The sequence below is a fragment of the Myodes glareolus genome, chromosome 2 (assembly GCF_982192425.1).
Source record: "Myodes glareolus chromosome 2, mMyoGla1.1, whole genome shotgun sequence".
Taxonomy (NCBI): domain Eukaryota; kingdom Metazoa; phylum Chordata; class Mammalia; order Rodentia; family Cricetidae; genus Myodes; species Myodes glareolus.
Window position 1 is genome coordinate 138,181,081 of NC_142027.1, and position 22,168 is coordinate 138,203,248.

General features: G+C 48.9%; 1 protein-coding gene and 1 long non-coding RNA gene across 2 annotated transcripts in view; one reads left to right on the plus strand and one right to left on the minus strand.

Annotated features, from left to right (window-relative positions):
* The window catches only part of Srrm4 (serine/arginine repetitive matrix 4), a 152,742-nt gene extending 138,335 nt beyond the window's left edge, over window positions 1–14,407 (plus strand). The window contains exons 10-13 of the mRNA XM_087903773.1: window positions 4,149–4,352; window positions 6,887–6,997; window positions 7,554–7,682; window positions 9,277–14,407. Coding sequence (XP_087759899.1) covers window positions 4,149–4,352; window positions 6,887–6,997; window positions 7,554–7,682; window positions 9,277–9,562 — 730 coding nt within the window. The 3' untranslated portion in view covers window positions 9,563–14,407. The remainder of the gene's footprint in view (window positions 1–4,148; window positions 4,353–6,886; window positions 6,998–7,553; window positions 7,683–9,276) is intronic.
* A 22-nt stretch (window positions 14,408–14,429) lies between these two features.
* Window positions 14,430–17,531, minus strand: LOC146895436 (uncharacterized). Its single transcript, XR_014998907.2, has 3 exons — window positions 17,442–17,531; window positions 15,329–15,421; window positions 14,430–14,788 (listed from the first exon to the last, which is right to left on the minus strand). It is a non-coding gene; the product is annotated as an uncharacterized LOC146895436 (long non-coding RNA).
* Window positions 17,532–22,168: the final 4,637 nt, after the last annotated feature.

The window sequence follows — 22,168 nt, forward strand, 5'->3', positions numbered from 1 at the left end:
ACACACACACACACACACACACACATTCGCTTCAGGTATTCAGGTACAGCAGGACCCGGGGGTTCAAAGTGTGCTCCTGCATCTTTTGACTTGGACCTCAGCTCTGTTCCTCCACTCTATTGGCTTCATTCTCAAGCAGACCCTCCCAGAGCTTTGCAAATATGCTCAGCACCTGTGTCTCCAATCAGTCAGCGGACTAACACCTCGGCCCCGCCCCCAGCAGAAACATGCCTCTGCCCCGCCCCCACAGAAATCTTAGCAAAGTTATCAAAACAAGTACTTATTGGCTGTCCTTGGCCCAGCTTGGGTCATTAGTCCCTCAGAGCAGTCTCTCTGGCCCAGCAGGTGCTGAGTTACAGGTTAGAGCCAGATGTCTCCTCAGGAAAAGCCAGAGTGTTGGTATCAGGAGGGATGGATAGATGGCAGGGAGCTAAAAATAGATGCCAATTTACCAAGAGTCTCGGGGAAAGCCTAACATGAATTTCATTTAAGTCCCTCTCGGTGACATGCCACAGTACTAACCAAAATAAATTGAAAACATGTTCACACCAAAAAAAAAAAAAATCTGCTTAGATGTGATTATAGGAGTTCGTTCTTTCTAGAATTTGGAGGCAACCAAGTTCTTTAGGTGAATATACTGTGGTATATCCAGACTCTAGACTATTATTTGCCTATTAATAATAATGATAATAATAATAACAATGTCCTATCACTTTATGCAAAGGACACACAGTTTCAGCTATGTGAAATTATAACACATGCTATATTCATGGTGGGTAAATACCCAGTGACTCATCCAAAGCCATCGGACATGTAACACCACGAGTGAGCCTGACAGGTTTATGGGCTTTGGGTGATGGAATGAGGTGTTGTCTCCTCAGTCCTAACACATGGACCACTTTGAGGGATGCTGGCTGTGGGAGATGAGGTCCTGGAGACCAGGAGACCCATGCTTTGTGCTCAGTTGTGCCCGGAAATTAAAAGGGCTTTAAAATAAAATGTATCCATGGAAACACATAGCTATCACCGTAGAGTTGAGGGATGGGTCTTTTCCTTTGGGGCTGTGCTTGTTACCCGCATTTTTTCCTTCTGAACATACATCCACACGTTTGTTTACAGGCCGATGACAATGGCACCATTTCATCACCAACTGCTCTGTCACTCAAGTGACCGCAGCAAACAGCAGCTGGGGAGATAGTTCAGTGCTTAAAATGTTTGCCAAGCGTGCAGTGTAAATGTCAGGTGGGCGTGACGGCCTGCCTGTAATTCTCCCCTCTGGAGGCAGAGACAAGGCATCCCCCAGCAAGCTGGTTAGTGAGAAGAGGCTTATCCGGAAGCTCTGGGTTTAACTGAGAGACTCTGCCGCAAAGAAGAGCAGGGAGAGTGGGGGAGGAAGACTTTGGGCATCAGCTTGCACCTCCCCACGAACATACACCCGCATCCAGACACACATGCACACAGAATGCATGTACAAACATAAAAAAGAATCGGAAAAAAAATAAATCACATCCTAATGTTAACCACTAGACACACTTTCATAGGAGTAGCGCTTTAAATTTACTGGCCACCTAGTCTGCACCATCCATTCCGTTACCTCTCCCTCACCTTCTTACCAGACACACCCTATGGCAGCTCTCAGCTTGATGCTAAGGGTGAGGAAATGGCAAGGCCCCTTTTCCCGAGTTCATAATTCACTGGGCACAAGGTTGGGGGAAGTTGGCTAGCACACTCCATCCAGAAAAACACGGGGGCTTTGTTCTACCTGGCTAAGATTGCCAATGATGGCCACACACAGCTTCTTCACGGACAGAATGCCCCTTATCTCTAGCACAAGACCTAGTCAGGCTGGACATACAGCTTGGGTCTACATGTAGCCCAGTCTCTGGGTGGCCTGCTCTGGGACATCCCTGCCCTCAGCTCATGACCACGCTTGCTGGGAGCCAGAGCTGGGTCAGTGCAAATGTCAGCCTCTCCAAGAGCAGACAGTGAAGTTCCCACACGGGAGAAGAAGGCCGCCACATATCTACTGACACACTAAAGTGCTGTGATTAGGGAGGATCAAGAGAAAAGGCAGCAATAATAATAATGATGATAAAGAATTAGTATTAATTAATTAAAAAGCCATTAGTCTCTACTGAGCCAGATAGTACACTGCAAAAAATGCTTCCCACGACTAGCTTTCCTCTGCTCCTATTCGTGCCTTTCTGCAATAGGCACCGTTCTAACCTTTCTGTAAGCTGACAGGAAACAGACTCAGACAATGCAGTTATAAGCAGCCATAGCAGCATTCCAGTCCAGACCTCTCTCTAACACAAGACCCCAGCTCCAAGAGATATACAGCTGCTTTTTGCTTCATTTGATATACATAGACAGCCAAATTAAATAATTTAGAGCCAGTCTTTCACTTTGGAATGTAAATGATGGTAACATCATGGGTATTTATGTCCTGCCAGCTATGGACAAAGGGCTCAATAAATATGGGCAAAGAGAAGAGATATAAGCTGGAAGTCAAGGGCACCATAGACACAGAGGGTAAGGAATTGGAGAGGGGACAAGGATGGTGTGTGTGTGCCTGTGTGTGCACATGCATGTGTGTGTGCGTGCGTGTGTGTGCATGTGTGAATGTGTGTGCGTGCGTGTGTACATGTGTGCATGTGTATGTGCGTGTGTGTACGCGCATATGTGTGTGTGTGCATGTGTGCGTGTGTGTGTGTGTCTAAACAGATCCAAGTGACCTTGAGCAAGACACTAATCCTTCTGAGCCTCCTCCATACTTTGGTCGTAACAGTAGAGCCAGACACATAATGTTATTGAGAAGAGTAAATGAAATGATGCTGTTTGAGAGCCCAAGACACAGACAGGATGTTAAAAATGCCACGTGACAAGACAAGTCTTGTGTGGAGGACAGAGAGTCCAGGGGGCAGATGTCCTTTCCCTCAATGAGCTCAGTATCCATGGAGGAAGACACATAGTCATAAGACCAAATGAGTCATGTAGGGATGGCGGAGAGCTAGGCAGAGGAGCCATGGTAACACAGAGGAAACCCTCAACCCAGAATGGGGAGGGGGGCGGGTAGAGAGACTGCTCTAAAGGCTTTTCAAAGAAGATGGGGTCAAGCCGAGCCAGAACCATGTGTAGAGCAATGGCTAGATGACAAGATGAGAGAAGGCAAGATCAGATGCCAACATGTTCTAAGGTCCGAAGGCAAAGGACAGAATAGGACATTTTGTTTCGGAGGAGACAGCCTGTTAGGGCCAAGAGCCAAGACCATAGAGGCTATATATCAATGTGACTTGAAGCTGACTCTTGGCCTAATGAATGAACATGTCTTCACGAGGACCTCCGAAGGAGTTCAGAATGGTTCTAGACAAGAGAGAATGTAAAACAACAAAGACCCCCTACCCTTTGTCTGATTATGAACAAGCCTCCACCCAACTGCTTTGGAGTCTCTCAGTCTCTCCATCTGCAAAATGGGCTACATCAAAGTTGTCCAAGCTTAAGCTAACCACGAGTCACCTTCTTGATTCTTTTAAGCTATGTTCTCGTTGGTTTGCTTATTGCGATCATATCACTGTTTCTGTGTGGAAATTGTATATCCCTTGCTGAAACACAATAGGTCTTAAATAGAAAACACCCATGAGAATATAATTAAGACAGTGTGTCTAATGCTGGTCAGTTACAGCTCCCTGCTCAAGGCTCTGACCCTAGGGCCTATTCCTTTATCTTGGGGAGATTACGAAGTGTTATAGATGTGTTAATAGCCCACTCGCACCCAGCCCTGGCTTTCTCATTCCTGCGATCAGAAGGGCTGGACAAGGACAAGAAAGGGAGAAGGAGAACTCTCTCACCACATTATGTTATTTAGCCTTTTGCTCACAAGGGCCTCCTGGAATGCTTTATAGCGGCCCCTGTGTGTGTCCCCTCCCTAGGGGATGCTGAATTGAATTAAATATTGTTCTACTTGTGAGGCCTTTTCTATCTCAGCCCTTCTAAATTCTGTCACGTGACCGTTCTTCCCAGAAAGGAGGGAGGTGGAAATAGAAATTGAGGTTATTTTCTCTGAGTCAAAGGTGGTAGAGGGAGCCTCAGGTCCAGGTGCGCCCAGAGCAAGGGCAGCTGGGGACTGACAGATGTTCTCCGTCCTGCAGAGGAGTTCAGTCTCCGTGTCTACAGTGTGCTGAGGTGAAGAAGTCTAGTTTGGTCCCATCCACAGCCCGGAGCTCCCCCATCAAAGAGTGCTCCCGTAGCTCCTCCTACACCAGCACTCGATCCTCCAGCCCCTCTTCCCGGTCCCCAAACCACAGAGCCTCCCCCAGGTACACAAGGAGCCGGTCCACCTCTTCTGAAAAAAGGTGAGTACGTCTTTGATGTTTGATCTGCTGTATGTCCCCCTTTGGCAGGGAGTTTTGGTAACTAGAGATGCCCATTCCCCCTTGGGGAAGAGGAGTAAGACTTGACTTTGAATAACCTACTCCAGCATTACTCCTGACAGCCTTGGGAGGACAGTCAACATCTCTGAGCTCCTATTCGCTTGTGTGAAAAATAATAAGAATGCATGACTCAGTGGCCCAATGGCTCATTCCTGGGGTGAAGGCACTTAGAACACGATGAACATTCATTGTTATTGTTTTTGTTGGCATGGGGATGAGATGAGTATCAATTAACTTCTACATAAAAAAGTAACCAACATCATCCTTCACATAAAATGTACTTACCTAGTTCCTATAACTCTGTGTATTAGCAATGTATGCTGGGTTCAGCAGGTTGGTTCTCCTCAGCCCCTTCATGTGTTTTTGACCAAAGAGTGAGTTGGCTGGGAGCTGAGGACGGAAATTCATCCAGTGATTAGCCATCTCTGTTCTGCATTGTCTTTCATCAACCAGCAAGCCTATCTGCTTATACACATGGTAATAACAAGGGGGGGGGGGGAGAGAGAGAGAGAGAGAGAGAGAGAGAGAGAGAGAGAGAGAGAACAGGAATGTACAAGGTTTCCTTACTTCTCGGCTTGAATTACATTCCATCTCCTCTGCTATTCTATTAGCCCTAGTAAGTCATAAGACCCAGTCAGAAGATTATCCCTTAGTGGGAGGAGTCACAGAGTTTGCATTTCAGGGGTTATGCAAGATATACAGAAAAGAATTGCAGCTGTTTGTATTCTGCCCCCCAACTTCAATAGCCATGGGTTTTGTTTGGTTACCTTGGATGGAATAGTTCCATCTTCGAACATACAGACATGAGATCTCAGGATCTGGGATAGCCCATCTAATCCAACCCTCATGGCCTCCTTGAGCCCAGCTCCCCTCTTCAAACAAAAATTTCCAACAGCAAATCGGTTGTTCCTCTTCCACAATCATATAAGCAAAATTCAGTTGCTTCCTGGTAATCTCAAAACCAGCACTTACTTTATTTTTTTCTACAAGATTTCTGAATGCAAATGCAAAGAGCAAACTGGCAAGGCACCTTTCTTGGGGAGGGGCATAACTGCACTCAATAGGAATGAGTTATTCCTCCTCCCATGAGGTTCTCTAAGAGCAGGGTCATGTGTCGTGAGAGAGGGAGAGTAAGCATGGACAACAGGACTAATATTTCAGATGCATCACCAAGAGTTGTCCTTGCTCTCTTGACAATAGGAGACATGGTCCATGATCCCCAATGGCTGCCCGTAGTCAAGCCCTTGGATAAGTACCAAAGCCTATAAAGGCATTGCCCATCTTCCTTTGTAACTAAACACCCATCACACACTATGATGGAACATTTTCAATGTGAGGTGTTGTAGCCACATCAGCATGAGCTCTGCTCTCCTGTTTTCTGGAGAGCTCAGTTCCTGCCACATAGCTTAGGACAGACGCTCTGCCCCTGGTTTGTTTGTTTTGTTTTGTTTTGTTTCCTTTCTTATTGAACGGAGAATGCTTGCACCCTCACTCAGCAGAAGCACGCCACTGTTTTATAACATGTATGAGTTACCAACATCACTACTCTCATACTTGTGGACCATTTTTAAGTAAATAGGAATTGCGTACACACATGGACTACAATTCTGTGATGGTCGATCTGATCACAAGAAGGCTACCCAGTAATAGGCAAGCAGCATCTACAGCATGGAAACCTTGCACAAAGAAGTCATCCACTTCCTAGGTAGGGTGGCACAGGACAGCAGTGCTTACCATGCTACTCAGAATAGTTTGAAATATAAAACTTGTGAATTATTTATTTATAGAATTTTCCACTTGCTTTTTTTTTTACAATCTATTCATGAAGTCATAGAGAAGCAAAACCATGGGTAAGGGATGGGGGGACTATAATCTGCAGAAGTAAAAAGCACTTTGTAGCCAGACACCCCTGGGTTCAATGTCCATTAGCTGTGTGACCCTGACCAAGTTACATCACCTTTCTGTGTCTTTGTTTTTTCCATCCATAATATGAAATTAATAACAGTTCCTAACCCTAGGATATGTGAAGGATTAAGTGAGACGAATGCATTTTTCAGTCCAATGCATGTCACTTAATAAAATTATAATAGTCATGGTTACTGTTTCCATTGTACTGCCTAATTGACACTTGGAATATATATCAGTATTTGAAGTGATGTACTCAAATTTGGATGAACAGCCAACTTTGTAGGATTGGTACTACTACCCCATTTTGCAGACGAGAAAACAGAACGTGCCCAAGACCACACAGATTAAAAAGTGGCCAGAATGATAAGCATTCAGAAATAACAGGAGGTCCATATTATTATGAATTACTCATAAAGGGGAGGATTTCATTCTCCCCTTACCAGTCTTACACAAAGAAAAAGAGCACCACCTAGGGGCCAGGTACATAGAGTCCTAGCCGTCCACACAACCCTAACACAGGTCTTCAGGTGCTCTTCCTTCTTCCCCAGGTCCTACTCTCGCTCTCCCAGCTATTCTTCCAAGTCTGGCAAGAGGAGCCCGCCTAGCAGAAGCTCTAGGTCCCGTCGCAGTCCCAGCTATTCCCGTTACAGCCCCAGCAGGTACCGTCCGTTCCCCAACCCCCAGGATGGGTCCTGCCTCCTGGGCCACACCCCTTGCTTCTCTGTACCAATCTTCGAAGCCCTGCCCAATCCCTAGACCTGGAGAAGTAGGGACGGGAATTCTTGCAGTCCTTTTTGTCCACTCAAGAGTGGCAACAAGGCCCCCATACACCTTTCACGCCCTGGCGCTCCATCTTCTTGCACATTTGTTCTTCCTCTTGCCCCTGCATTCACAACCCCAATTCTTTCCCACTCACTCCAGGGCTTTCTGCTATTTTCCTTCTCACGCACCAACCTTTATGCCTCTGCCAAGGGACACACACACGCGCGCGCGCGCAGAAATTACCATTCTTGCTCATGCCCAGCTTGCCTCACGATGTTCACCTAATTAGATTCTTCCCAAAGTGGATCAGATTCCCTGTCTTCTTTGGGAGCCCTGGCAAAGGCCAGTCTCAGTGGGGTGGCGGGGGCCGTTAAGAGCGTCACACAGCACGCACCTGCAGAAAAACTATCCCAACCCTGGTTACCAAGCAACCCCCTACCCCTGCTGCTGCAGGGATCCCAAGTACGGTGAGAAGGAATTGCAGCCCCGAGAGCGTGCACGCAGGAGGCGACGGTCCTACTCACCCATGAGGAAGCGCCGGAGAGACTCCCCAAGCCACCTGGAGGCGCGAAGGATAACCAGGTGAGACCCCAAAGCTAGGATTGCGTGCTTCCGACCTTCTCCACACTGCCACTTCTTCTTCCCATGTGAACCTCGGGGCCGAGACCGGGTCTGAAGGATTGTGGGGTCTCTGGGATGCCCCTTCCAATCCCTAAAATGATGGGGTGTTTTTTGGCTCAAAGACTGCCCTAGTATGGAATCTTATCAAGCTCCCAATTTGCTAGGTTGCAGGGGGACTCAGGGAAAGACAATGGACCAATCCGAGGAGTAGCGTGCAGCCTTGGGGGTGTCCTGGAGGCTAGGAAACCAGCTAGTGTTGGCAAAGCTAAGAAGAGAGAGTTATAAAGGGGAGGGAGTGGTCAGACCACCACAGGGCAGGGTGTTGGTCTGGTGGTGAAATCCCTCTTCAACGGAATTAGGCCTGCACCCTAGCCTACTTAGATGCCAGGTTACAATTAAACTGTTCGTGGTTATCTGAACCAACTTCAGATAGCACAAACGATCTTACTGGGATTTCCAAGGAGCCGTGGTGAATGAAGAGCACCATCAGATTTGAATGAAGACCTGTTTCCCCAGGGAACCTGGAGTCTTTTCCCCTCCTCTGGACTGTTTTCTCACCCACAAGACATGGCATAACTCCCGGGAGTGTCATGTGGATGAGATGAAAGGAGACAAAAAGATGTGACCTGACCTTGTAAATTTAAAAGTGGGACACACTGTGTTCTATCATTATTGACTGAATAGTCAGACTGGGTGAAGGGTCTGACCTGTGGCAGCTAAGGTATCTGAGGGGAAAAGCTGAGAGAGAAGGCAAAGGCTGTGAGAGAAATTGAATTTCTCAGCCCTCAAAAGCTGAGAAAATGGCTGAATGTGCCCCCCCCCGGAAAAAAAAAACTAGGTTATCCTTCCTGACATCCCCATTCATCCAAGAGACCCACACAGGAAGGAATCCTGGAAGTCAATTGTATCCTTCCTGGAGAGGATCAGGAGGCAAGACAAGAACAGGGGGGCCCCCGGGGTGATGGATGGAGTTGCCTGCTCATGTGGTCCACAGTGCTCTCTTCCCAGCATCTGAGCATCCATAGTCATGGATGTATTCCATTGTCTTAAATTCAGTATGCCCTTTTCCACAGCCGCCTCCCCCCCCCACACACACACACTCCATACACTTATTTCAAAAAAAGAAACGATGTACTACAGTAAATGGAAAATCCAGCCTTTCCCTCCTAGAAATAGAGCCTACTGGAAATAGAAGTTTCTAGTAAAAGTAAAAATAGAAAAATAAAACTTCAATTAAAGTGTTGATGCAAATACTGTGTGCTGCCAGCTGGGAACTCTGAGCCCAGGACTGAATGGTTGATTTTTTTTTTTTTAAGTGACATTATCGCTTTTTCAGGATAGAACAGTACTAAGCCAGGCATTTTCTTTGGTCTCGGAATTATGAGAGGAAAAGAAATGGAGGAATTTGTTGTGGCTTTGTTGGGGTTTGGAGTTTTCTATTTTTTTTTTCTCCCTAAGAGACTGGGGGGATGGGAGGACGTTGCTTTTCCTGGGAACAGCACTGGCGCTCCCTGAGAGCTGAGCCCTCACCGCATCCTATCTCTGGTCCCTACAGTGCCCGCAAACGCCCCATCCCTTACTACCGACCCAGCCCCTCCTCATCCAGCAGCCTCAGCAGCGCCTCCTCCTGGTACAGCAGCAGCAGCAGCCGCTCTGCCAGCCGCAGTTACTCCCGGAGCCGGAGTCCCAGCCGGAGCCGCAGCAGGAGCCAGACCAGGAGCAGGACGCGGACCAGCCGCAGCTCCAGCTCCCGCAGCCTCAGCCTGGGCTCCCGGAGCCGCAGTCGGAGTCGGAGCCTGAGCTACAGCTCAGCGGAAAGCTATGCCAGCACGAGGCGCTAAGCAAGGGCCCTCCTTTGAGCCAGCTGCCCACCGGGACGACCCCTCTGTACTCTGCCTGTGTCCTTTACTACCGGCTCTTTACGCCAGCTCCCTGGTGACAGATACGAAGGCTTCCTGGCTCATGTCCTCTATGCTCTCCTGGGAAGGTGGGACGGGATACAGGGACTCCTGTTTCTTTGCCAAGCTGCTAGGAGCCTCTACCAGCATCATCCTGAGGGGCACCTGGGCCGGCGGAGAAGGCCTCCTGTGGAAAGCTATCATCCATGACTCAAAAGTTTAAGCTTGTCCGAGACACGCGGTGACATGTTCCACCCATCCACTGCTCACAGGCTGTATACTGGAGGCCAGGGTCAATCCGTCCCTCACCCAGGCCTCCTTTTCCCCTCCTTCAGTCTCATGGCTGCACGTTTTGGACCCCATTGTTGGAAAGAGAGGAGACCAAGGGTGAAGTACAAGCAAAGAGCTCAGGGCTTTTTACCTCCCAACATGGGCAAAAGCTGGGAGCTCCCGCGTCCTGCATGGAGAAAGCAGACATCAACAGGGGAGGTAGATGTCGGGGAAGATTGGAAATGGGATCTGTAGTTATGGCAAGCAGCAAAGAGTCAGGTAATTTGCCCCCTAGTACGCCATCCTGGTCAGGAAAGGGACTGCAGCGGGTTCCAGCTTTGTGGAGACCCTTACAGAGGGCCCTGTGACCCCGAAACGATAAGGAGATGATTTAACAGTCAGCACACCTTGGGCCACAGCCCTATTCCCCAAATTCACCTCATCCCCAGTAGCTGGCACCAACGTGATTCCACGGGACCATCTGCTGAGCCTTCCCGTTGCTGTGGCTAGCAGCCAGCCCCCAGCGCCAGCCAGTCTGCCCTTGCCCTCCAGTTGGCGCCTGCCAGCCCCCTACACATTGCCCAGACTGCCACACCCTGGATTCTACCCAGGGCAGGCTGACACCTACCATCTCACATGGAGACCACTCTCCTTGCCTCTCAGGAATTTTCTCAAGACGGGGACACTGCATGTAGATCAATGTTGTGGGGAAAGGCTCCAGAGAGCCTGCTGACAGAGGGACTTGAGTGGTCCATGGCTCGGGGCTCCTGCTGGCTTCTGAGTTTGCTGTCAGTTTAGGAAAAGTCCCGCGATTGCTGCTGCCCTCTCTCTACCTTCCTCCTCCCTAGGGCTGGGCAACAAGGGCAAGCTGCCCTCTGACACACAAACATCAGCTGCTCTGTCTGCAGAAGACATTGGGAACAGGCAGGCGAGGGAGATGGTCCTTAAAATAAACCCACGGGCATCCCCCTCACCAGCTGCCTGACTTTCCAGAGTCTAGGAGGTGTTGAGTTTGTGGTGGCAACAGCTGAGGGCCAGGGCACACGGAGAAAGAGGTTCTCGCCCCAACTTCGGACACTGGAACACGGTGGCTGCTACGACCCAGCATTATTCATCCCTCTTGCTCCAAGGGAAACATCTGGGGGGAGGGGGTCCCATCTTAAAAGCAAGGATCTATCCATGCCAATCTCTCCCAACCTATCAAGCCTAGGGGTCCGGCGAGCGCCAGGGAAGTTCGTTATCTGGTAGGCAAGGAGGAGCATCAGTGGCCATACTGGCCTCCCCACCATGGCTTCCAGCCCAGACCAAAACTCCGCCCACCAAGACTCAAGGATGCTTATGCTGACACCGCAAAAGGCCAGATAGCAGGTGTCTGGCACAGGAATAGGTGCCCCGGAGGGCATGGACAGCAACTGTAAATAACCCTCATCCCCACCAGGTTGCCAACTCCGCCTCATCTCCCTCATGGAGACTGAGGCTTCCAGGGGCCACCAAACCTCCTCCTCAGCAGGACAGCTTGGGAAGGCACGAGAGCCTCTCTCGAAGACACAGACTATCTTCATTAAAACCACTCTAGGAGACCATTTTGCCCAGGGCTCCTAGCAAACGTTTTATTTATTTATTTGTTTATCTATTTATTTATTTATTTTTATTATTTATGTGATGAGCTCTTCTTTCTCACCATTAGCAGTATTTATTTATTTATTTATTCATTCATTCATTTGTTCGGAGAGATTGTGTATCAAGATATGTGATTATGTATGTATTTGGTGGGATGGTCTTCTAAATTATTTGTGCTTTTTTTTAAAAAAAAAATCTGTTGCTGCGGTTGGAGAGGTCAGAGGCATCTTGGTCTTTTTCATGAATGTTTTAAGCCCTGAACATCCTGGAACTGACCAGGAAATACACAAGTCCCAAGGTTCATTATTCAGTTTGCTGCCAGTGAGGTGCAGGTCTGTGCCTCAGCTCTTCAGACATGTGCGGCACCACTACCGTATCAGAAAGATGAAGTCAGCCACAGAGTCCATGAGCCTAAACCCAAGGCTGGGGCCTGACATTAGAATGTCGCTACGCAAATGTGAAAGAATCACGAAATCTTTGGCTAGCTGCTTAGAGTCAGAATGCCATGTGTCGGCCAGTCTTCAGAGACACCAGTGGCACGCATGAGAGAGCCCTTACCTCGTGATTGGGAAACCCTGTGGTAAGAAGGGTTCGATACTAAGTAGCATGGCTCTTGGAGACAAAGTGTCAATTTGATGAGGTTTGACTGATGCTCACAGAGGGAGAGAAAGGCAGGACAAACCCAGGAAGACATAATGCTCTTCCTGATATCAGCGAAAGACACCTGCTTCTCCTCCCCCAGCTTTTGAGGTTGGAAAACCTGCCTGCATCGTCTGCAGTAGACAAACACTGTTTTGCGAAGAGGGCAGGGGACTTCCTGGGGGACACCCAAACACCCAAAGCAAATGCCCTTTTCCTGTGTTCCATTTGGGGTAGCACCAAACAACTTCCAAAATTAGACAATGAAGTACAGATGGAGGGGACAGCCAGACGTCCCCAGAAAGGTCATTTCTAAGCTCATTCTGGGAGCTAGGTCCTGGAGACCTTTATCAGTTCTGCCTTCCTAACCAACTGGCAGTGACTCTGGCTGCTGGCTACAGCGAGCTCTTGCCCTTTCTGTGGTCATTCTCCGTGGACTTTCAAGGCCAGCTTGCCTGGTCCAGTTGTGGATTTAGTAAAACTTTCGCTCTATCCCTGACTCTTCTCTTTAACATGGCTGTCATACTCTAACCCAAGCAAGGCATCATTCTTCCCTTGGAAACAGTTGTCAGAAGATTGTTTAGATACCTGTAAACCTCCTCCTCCTCCTCCATCTCTCTTCCTCGTTCCTTTTCTCTCCTATACTGCTTTGCTTTCTGAGCAAACATGGATCTGCTTCCAGGACACTGATAACCTTGGCTGACTAGAACATGGGACCCTGGTCTGTCTATCCACTTTGCCCTCATTACTTTCCGCTTCTGGAGAATAACTCCACTTGGAAGCACTCCACAGCCATGCTTGTACAGTGGGGTTACCGCACTGTGTTGCGGAGGCTGTTCACAGTGAGGGTGTAATTCCCCCACCAACGTCCAAGATGGGTAAGAGTGTAGACTGAGGTTAAACAACATGCTGCCAAAGCCCCTTGACCTTCCCGCTGCTAATTGTCACCTTACTGGGGACCAGGGTTCCCACTTAGTGAGGTGGGGTAGTTTTTGGCAAATAATTCGGATGTTGGTTTGAGGCCCAAGAAAGCCAACAAACACAGTGAGTTCCACTGAGACTCAGGGGAAGGACGGGTTTGAAGTGCTCTAAGGAGATTCCTAGGAATAGCTAAAAATAGCACCTGATTGCCTACTGGGCGGCTAGAAAGTGGACTAACCCCATTCACGTCCACCAGAGTTGGACTTCATTCCAGGCTCTCTTTGAGACCTCCTTAGAAGGCGACTTGGCTTTTCAGGAGCAGAAAAAAAATGGAGCTGTTGGGGAGGAGTTGGGGTCTCAGCCTCCGAGAGCCCCTATTCTTACATTTCTCAGCCCCGTCCTCTTTCCCAGAAGGGTTTGTTTAAAGGAAGTACAAGTGTGGGTGCTACCAAAGGTGGGGAAAGCAGTGAGTTATGTCTTTCTTAAGGTCAACTTGCAAATTTTCTGCCACATTTCTTCTTCTTTGGTGCCGGGGGTGGAACCCAAGTGCTTGTCAAGTGCTCGTGCAAATGGGTCGCACCCTCAGCCTTGTGCTAGGTTCCCTTCACCCCATCTCTTCTGTGTGTATTCCGAACGGTCTCATGGGCATGTGTCTTTCACTTTGGTTTCCTTTCTGATGGGGAGAAAGTTCGATTTGATACTAAAATGACACATGCCCTCCTCCTCTGCTAGCTAGCCCACCAGAGACTTGGGCCAGACACAACGTCACTAAACAACACTGTAAAGAACTCTATCCCTTCTCCGCTCTGCACTGATGAGCCAATGGCATTGACACCATGATCACCAACCCTCTGCAATTCCTTTTTCCATTTGTGTATTTGGGTTTTGTTGTTCCTCCCTGTTTTCATTTTGTGAGTTGATTTTTGGTTTTATTACTTTCTTTTTTGGTGGTTGTCATTTTGCATTGTAAATACCATGATGTGAGGCTGTCCTTGGACCATGGCTTATTTAATAATTTATTATTATTTCCTATTTATTGAGTGGTATTGGAAAGGGAGGGGAGCCAGCCCTCCCCTTGGATTGCCACTGGAAACCATCCATCTCACAGCTCTGGGTGCTGCTGTCTGTAGTGGGGGAGTTATCACCCAGGCAATGAATGCTGGAGTCACCAGAGAATTGAAACCGGCAGAAACAGAGGCTCCCATCATACAAATTAAGTCCAAATGGAGCTAAAACGCTGGTTATCTCCCGAAAACCTCATTTAGATGGAAATTAATTGAAGAACTCAAATGCCTGTACACGAACCAACTTCTATTAAAAAGTCACAACTGAAAAAAATACAGAGAAAATCTGGTTTTTTTTTTTCCAGCCACATAATATTATGTCTCATTTTTTAACAGGCTGAGCCAGAGAGAAAGCAATGGTATACCTTTGTGGTCTTCTTGCCTTTGGGGATAAAAGCCGTGGGACTTGGGCCTCAGGACTTGGCCGGTATGTTCTGAGGAGGACCAGTGGGAGAGAGCTGAGTGCTGTTCTGATGCTCTGGACTCCGTCCTGGTGGATACTGGGGCTGTATCTTTTGCTGGAAGGATATCACCCAAGGAAGGTAGAGAAAAATGATGGTGGGCTCGATGCAAGGGTTGGAATAGCTGAGATGTGGGACACATCAGGGGGTCCTGAGTCCACCTCAAACTCTCCAAGTCCAGTGTCCCCGGAGTCCTGATGGGGAAAACAAACTGTCTTCACCATGTCCTGCATCTAACTGTTGACCATCAAGTCATATCTTATATGATTATTCTGATAAGCTGGTGACAAAGGTCCTGTTGTTACTTTTCAGATAAAGCTGAGGCCCTTGCAAGGGAACTGTTACTCCCAACTCCTAGAATCGGTGTCTGTCTGACTCTGTGTCCCTTGCTCCCTCAGTGGATCCTTTTTAAGGGTCCCAAATTATGAGGCCTCCACACTGTTTTTTTCTCCCCAGGTTAAGTTATTTCCTCAAGTGGCCATTGGCCAAAGGCCTAGCTGATTCTGCCACACTGGCTCCAGGGATTGGGCGCATCTCAAGGCATCTCTGCACTGGGGGCTGGGATTCCCATCTGAAGAATCCCAAAGCAGGGGATCACCAAGTAGCCCAGCTCAGCCTGACCATCTGACCTCTGCCCAGAATGTCTGCATTAGAGAGAGAGAAGCTGCTGTGTCCTCCAGCATCCTGAGAGTCTGCCTGCCCTTTGCCCAGGGTTACAAGGGGCCACAGCCTACCCAGGGTTTCCAGGTTTTCAGTCTGTAGGATTCCCATCTTTGTTCTAGTCAAAGGTTCACGGTAGCGTGTTCTCATATGCGACCTGGTGTCTTCTGTGAGAAGGAAGATGGAGTGAGTGTTAAGAAGCTCTCATGGCCTACCTGCTGTGACACACACACACACACACACACACACACGACTCAGTATATTTATTCAGTTTCTCAAACAGACTTGTAAACACTTGAGCTACACCCTTGTGTAAGTTCGTGAGTGAGTGTGTGGTATGTGTGTTCACACATATGCAGAGGTTAAAGGGTCATTCTTCGGGTGCTGTCCAACTGAGAGAGAGTCTCTCGCTGCCCTGCTGGCCTAGCAAGCCTCTGGGATTATTAGCCAGTCTCCACCTCCCCCAGGGCTAGCGTGACACCTGTGGGACACCATGCCAAGCCTTGGAATCAAATTCACTTCCTCACGTTTGTGAGCCAAATGTTTTATCAACTGAGCCGTCTACCCAGCCTGGGTTTTAGTCGCAACTATGGGTTCCCTCTGGAAACCTATTCCAGGTCATCTCATTGTAAGCCATCCCTGAAACCCCAGCGTTTGACTTCCTTCCTCACGAGATGGAAACTGAACCCTAGAAAAACAAAGCCACTTGCCCAAGAGACACAGTCCCCAGAATCAAGGACAGAATCCACATAAGCTGACTCAGAACCACAGGTGGCCAATTCTCCTCTATAGTTCCAGAATTTGTAAATACCTAACCTCTTAAACTGAGTGGCTTTTGTCTTGACACTTTCATGTTGTGACAAAGATTTTAGATCCTAAATACCTAGGGTCTTTCTACTACTAGCTACCCAGCATTGGACAAGGGTCACACCCTGTGAATGACTGATTTGCTGATCTGTAGAATGGGTTTGCAGCAGCCACCTCCCTTAGCTGCTACGGGAACAAAATGAGACTTTCCATTCCTTAAATACACGAAAGGGGGAGAGCATTCAACTAAGGCTAATGAACGAAGTTAGATTTTCAGCACCGAGTCTGAGGTGTGGTAGTGGGAGTCCTGTGGTCAGCCCAACAGAGTTGGCTTGGAACACAGGGGTTTTCCGGAAAGGTTCCCAGGGCAAACTTCAACATCTTTCCCCATTCGGGCAGGTGGAAAGTACTTAGGGGATAAGTGGGAGTGGGCAGGACTGGCTGTGGGGTTGTGGGGAACACGATATATAAATTCCAGGCGAGAATCTCGGCTCAGCGTTGCCACATCCTTCAGTTTTCAAGGGTGTCTACTTTTAGGTTAAAAACCTTGTATTTTAAAGTGTTCATAGCATCATTTTCTTCAAATATCATGTGAGTCACTATTATACACTGACACACACAGACACCCACGCACACTCATTCACACACACTCGCTCACACACACTCCTACACACTCATTCACACACACTCGCTCACACACGTTTATTCACACACACAACCAGCTATGTGACCACTCATCCTGTGTCTTGCCCAATGAAAAGCTGCCTCGGGAATCATGAGACTGGGGTGACCTCTCTTAGGTAAAGCTGTGGCTAGTCACCACCCCCCACCCACACACTGATTTTGTTCTTTCTAAATAGGCTGGTTGTGAAGTCATACCCAGTGTCCTTTTCCGAGGCTCTCTGGTGACCAGAACATTAAGACCCATCAATGAGTTAACAGTCACGTGCCCTTTACCCACACCGGTACCTCACTTTCAGAGTGCTCCACTTGACAGTTAAGCCAGTTAAGGCTCCAGGGGCAAGTTGGCATAGCTAATGGGTCCAGATTTGAGGGACTTCCTTTCATTTTTCATCCTGAGTGTATAGCCCTGTCAGTGTAGAGCTAGTCCCCCGACCCGCAAAGGGTTCCAATAAGATGACTTCTCAGAAAGTGTGGCCTTTCAGGAGGCTGTCCCTGTGACTAATTTCGTCACCTCTCCGTGACTCATGGAGAGGCCTTCACCTTCTAATCTCCGGCACAGATTCCCAGTTATGGGGAAACCACGTGTTTGTGTATCCAACCGTTGGTCTGGGCAGGGGCCCCACCCCCATCACCCTAGTCCCTACTGTCCTGGCTGCAGAGGAAAGCAACCTGCTTCTGTGGATGCTCTGTCCTTACCAGATTGGCAGCTGCTCGAGAACGGAGCAGAGACAGCACGCATCCAGCACTCCTGCTTCTGGTGACCCGTGGCTCCCTGCAGCCTCTCTGCTGGGCAGAACCAGTGAAACAATTCAAGGCGTGGGAGGAATGTTGGAAAACAAAACTCCTAAGAGATGGAATCCAGACTCCTGCCCCTAGCTTGCAGCATGGCCATTTAAGCAAGTCAGACCCTTTTCTAGAACCCTGTACTCAACCTATGACAAGGGGTGGGCGGATTAGACCAGAGTCTCAATCATGACTGAGTGTTAAAATGGCCCTGACCTTTCCAGAACGCCCATGTTTGACCCACCCCAACAATAGGTGTGCTTGAGGAGAATGCCAGGCATCCATGCCCCGGCAAGCCTCCCTACGCTCTTCCAGGATTAAGCCAGGGTGAGAAACACTGGAGATGCTACCCGCAATGCTCTCCAGGGCCCAAGGTGGAAGACACACTTAAATCATGGCGACCATAAAGCTATAAGATCACCCAGGACCTTCATGGTGCCAATCAAGGGCCAGGCAGATTTCTGGGAGGTCCACTGATGTCAATGTAAGTGTGTTAATGTCAATGCCATAGCTGCAGAAACCGGGCCACAAATGGTTGCCCCAGATCTCACTGGGGGCAAACTATGTGGCTAGCTTTGAGGATGGGGAAGGCAGAGAGTAACTATACCTTAGAGGGCCAAGCAAGACATCATAGGGGTGAAGAAAGGGCTCTCTAGCAAGATGCTGGACAAGGAGTAGGAATTAGCCAGGAACAGAACTGAAGCTAAGGGAGGATTCAGGGCAATTGTGTGCATGGAATGGGGGCAAGGCAGTGATTGCAGCTGCCTGAAGTCAGTTCCCCACCCTGACCTCCACGGCCACCCATTCCTTCCTGCTCTTTCCTAAGTACTGACCCTACTACCCATAATCACTCCTCTTGTTTGTTTAATGCCCCTTTCTGAGGGCAGGAGCCTTCTCTGCCTCATTCATTCCCTGTCCCTGCAGGGAATCTATCCCTGGTATGTAACTGACTGCCAAGTGATTGGATTTGCCCAGGGCTGCCAGCTCTACTCCCTCCCAAAGCCTGTTCATTTTGAAGCTGGTTAACGTGTATTTATTGGTGTGTGTGTGTGTGTGTGTGTATGTGTGTGTGTGTGTGTGTGTGTGTAAAAGCCGCAGCAAGGTAGTGACATTTCCCCAGAGCAATGTCAATGATCTCTCATGACATGCCCTGAGAGAGAGAGAAAAGGGAACACAGATGGCAGGGCAGACATGAGCACCTACCATCCACCTGGCATTGCTCGAGGCACAAGGACACCTATCCTGGGGCTTCAGATTGACACACATCTTACAAGGAGCAGCTGAACCAAAGACCGGGGCCTCAAGACGACCTAGATATGAGTGTGGCTCTCTTACCGCATAACTGGGTCTGGGTGTGAGCTACTTGACCTCTCTGACCAACCTCACGAAATGACAGAGGAGACTAGAGGGGTGGTGTGCACAGGGCGCTCAGCAACACGAGCCTGGACCCCATGATAGGAAGGGCAGCAGCAGACTCGAATGCCTAGGTAAGCTCACACGGAGCTTCTGGGAGATTCCATGCCACCTAGGCTGAAGATGGAAGAGCAGGCACTCTTACCGGCTGCCCTCCGTACTGTCTCCTCCACTCAGAAGAGCCTGGCATTGTCTGCCGCCCCCACCCCCCAGGCATTCCACTGATGCTTTCCACCTGGGTCATTCAGGGCTTTCATGGAAAGACCGTGAGCTGTTCATGCCTGTCCGTCAAGGTGGAACAACAGTTCTACATTGCCACACCCTGGGACTGCATCTCCACATCATGGGATAGCCAGGGCCAACCGACAGCTAACTCACGGATGGCTTTTCTTTTCGTCTTGCTTTCCTTTGCTTTGCCGTAGAAACTTGCCCCCGTGCTCTCTCAAACCGCAACAAACACTGGGTCTCTCTCACATCTAAACCTGAAATGGGCAATACCAACCACATCAAATAGAGTCGCATTGCCTAATAGAAACGGGAGACTAAAGGGGGCTGGGGCAATAGCTTGGTCAGTTAGTGCTTGCCACGGAAGCCTGAGAGTGTACGTTCAGTCCACAGCATTCATATAACAAGCCAGGTATGGCGTGTGTGCTCCTAACTCCAGTGCGGGAGAGATGGAGACAGCAGAAGGACATGTGACTCTGGCCAGGCAACCTGTCTTAGCTGGTGAGGCGCAGATGCCCATGAGAGAGACCTTCTCAAAAAGGAAGGTGGACAGAGGCTGAAGAATGACACCCTCAAGGTTGTCCTCTGGGCTCCAGTGTGTGTGTGTGTGTGTGTGTGTGTGTGTGTGTGTGTGTGTAGATGTGTACCAGAACACACATGAACACACTCACATACACACACTTGCAAATAAACAGACATGAAGAGGACAATGGGATCAAAATGGCACCCACACACATCTGTACTTGAAATGTATGGCGTCTGAAGTTCCCAGCACAATTTAGTGTGTGAAGGCATTCAGCACAGGGTTACACCTTTCTCACCCATTAAAACGAACAGGAAATCTTAGGGTGTTTTGACAAAACTATCTTCCCCCCTCTCAGGCTAGAGAACATTTCTCCAGGGGCCTCCCAGGGCCTTTACTGTTCCTTCCATGTTAATAAAGTCCCTCAACTTTTAACTAGGCTTATAGTCACCCAGAATGAAGCTGGCAAAGGAAGCCTCCTCAAATCAGTAAAGCAGGTACCTGAAGAGCCATCTTCTCCATCTCTTGAGGTCGTCCAGGCTCTCCCAGCTCCAACCCAAACACAGACTCTGAGAATTTTCTCAGGCTGTACACTCCCAGTCCCAAAAAAAGAAATTTCCAAAGCAGTTGCCCGGCCGGTGTCATGGTCACCAACTGGTCAAACCGGCTCTTGTTCTACCCTCAGAGGCTTCTGGAATAGAGGCCCAAGGAGCTCAGAGCCACCTTCTGCATAAGGGACGTATACATCAGAAATGTCCCAAACTGAGAGGAATGGGCACCGCTTTGTCAGACAAAATCTCATCAAATGAGAAGTCTGGAAGCTTCTGCTGGCCGAGGGGCATTCGGGCTGAGAACAGTCTTTTGAACAGAGCTGTACCGGCCCATGCAGAGGTTCCCGACTGAGAAGTCTGTCCATCAGAATCAGCTGGGCGAGGCTGTTGTAATGAATGAGTCCCAAAGGATACAGGTTTGTGTCCCTTTCACATCCCTTGTGAGAGTGATGACTGTCCTATTAGATGCGCTGAAAGACATTGACTTTTCAATGAGTTGTGGGCCTTTCTCCTCACAATTCACTGGCCATAAGCATTTGCAAGGCTCCTCCCCACCACAGAGGCACAAGGAAGCATCCCCACAGGATCTTGTATTAGACACAGTCCCCAGATGGTAGAACACTTAGGGCGGTAAAGGAACCTTCAAGGGCTCAGCTGGAGGAAGTAGGTTCCAAAGAAGACAGAACATGGGTTTTCTGGGTGTACCCACTTCCTGCTGAGCCCTCTGAGTTGGCTGACGTGTGTCCTATAGCAAGCGGCTACCACGTGCATCCACGGTTCCAGCCACGCGACTCCTACCACCGTGATGGACTGTATCCCTGAACTATGAGTGGAAGCTCTGTTCCTTTGTACTGCTTCTGCTAGGGAATTGGCCACAGCAATGGGAAAACCAGGTTCCACAGAAGGAGAAACTGGAAATGCTTGACAAACAAGCCCAATGACAGCCACAACACCATGTGCCACTATGTGCCAGGTATTGGTGACACAGCCATGAACAATCAGATTAAAGTCCCTTCCCTCCTCCCTTGACCCTCCTCCCTCTTCTGTGCTGATGGAGAGGGACATACAAACATAGAATTAGGGGTGAAAATGTAATTCCAGTGAGTGGCAAGTGCCAAGAAGAAAGCTATGCAAGCAGATGTGTGGCACTGGAGGGTTAGGGGAGCTTCCTCTGAGTAAATGAAATGTAAGTACAGACCCAGATGAGTTTGGGGACCTGGGAAACACTGTTCCAGGCAGTGGGAACAGAATGAGCAAGGGTCTCAGGTAAGAATGTGCCTGACTCTTCTGTTTGCGAGACGGGAGGCCTCTGTGGCTGGAGTACCAAGAGCGTGGGGACATCGGCAGTAGAAAATCAAATGAGGACGCTAACCAAAAGCTTGCTCCCTTCACAGAGATTTTCCGTATTTACAACCGTTCTAACTATCTGCTTGGTTGTCCCTTGAGACTCATGAAAGCCGAGGCTCCCCCTCCTCCTTCCCCATCTCTAGTCTTCGGATTAGTGGTTTGCACACATAAGCGTACAATAGAGAAAGGAATGAAGGAAACGAGTAGGCCACACCCTCCCTCAGTTCCTCCTCGTGTGTTCATTGCGAGCTTGCCACATTCCCCTTGTCATGCTGGGACTGCATGCTGACAATATCAGGGACCATATTAGCCAGATTTTCATCACTGTGGCAAAAGTCTGAGCAAGCAACCTGCCAAAAAGAAAGGTTTCAGCCAGGTCGTGGTGGTGCACGCCTTTAATCCCAGCACTCAGAGGCAGAAGCAGGCAGGTCTCTGTGAGTTTGAGTCCAGCCTGGTCTAAAGAATGAGTTCTTGGACAGTCAGAGCTACTTGGAAAAATCCTGTCTCGAAAAAGATATAGAGGAAAGGTTTCAGAGGCTTCAGCCCATGGTTACTCGGCCACTATTTGACTTTGGGCCTGC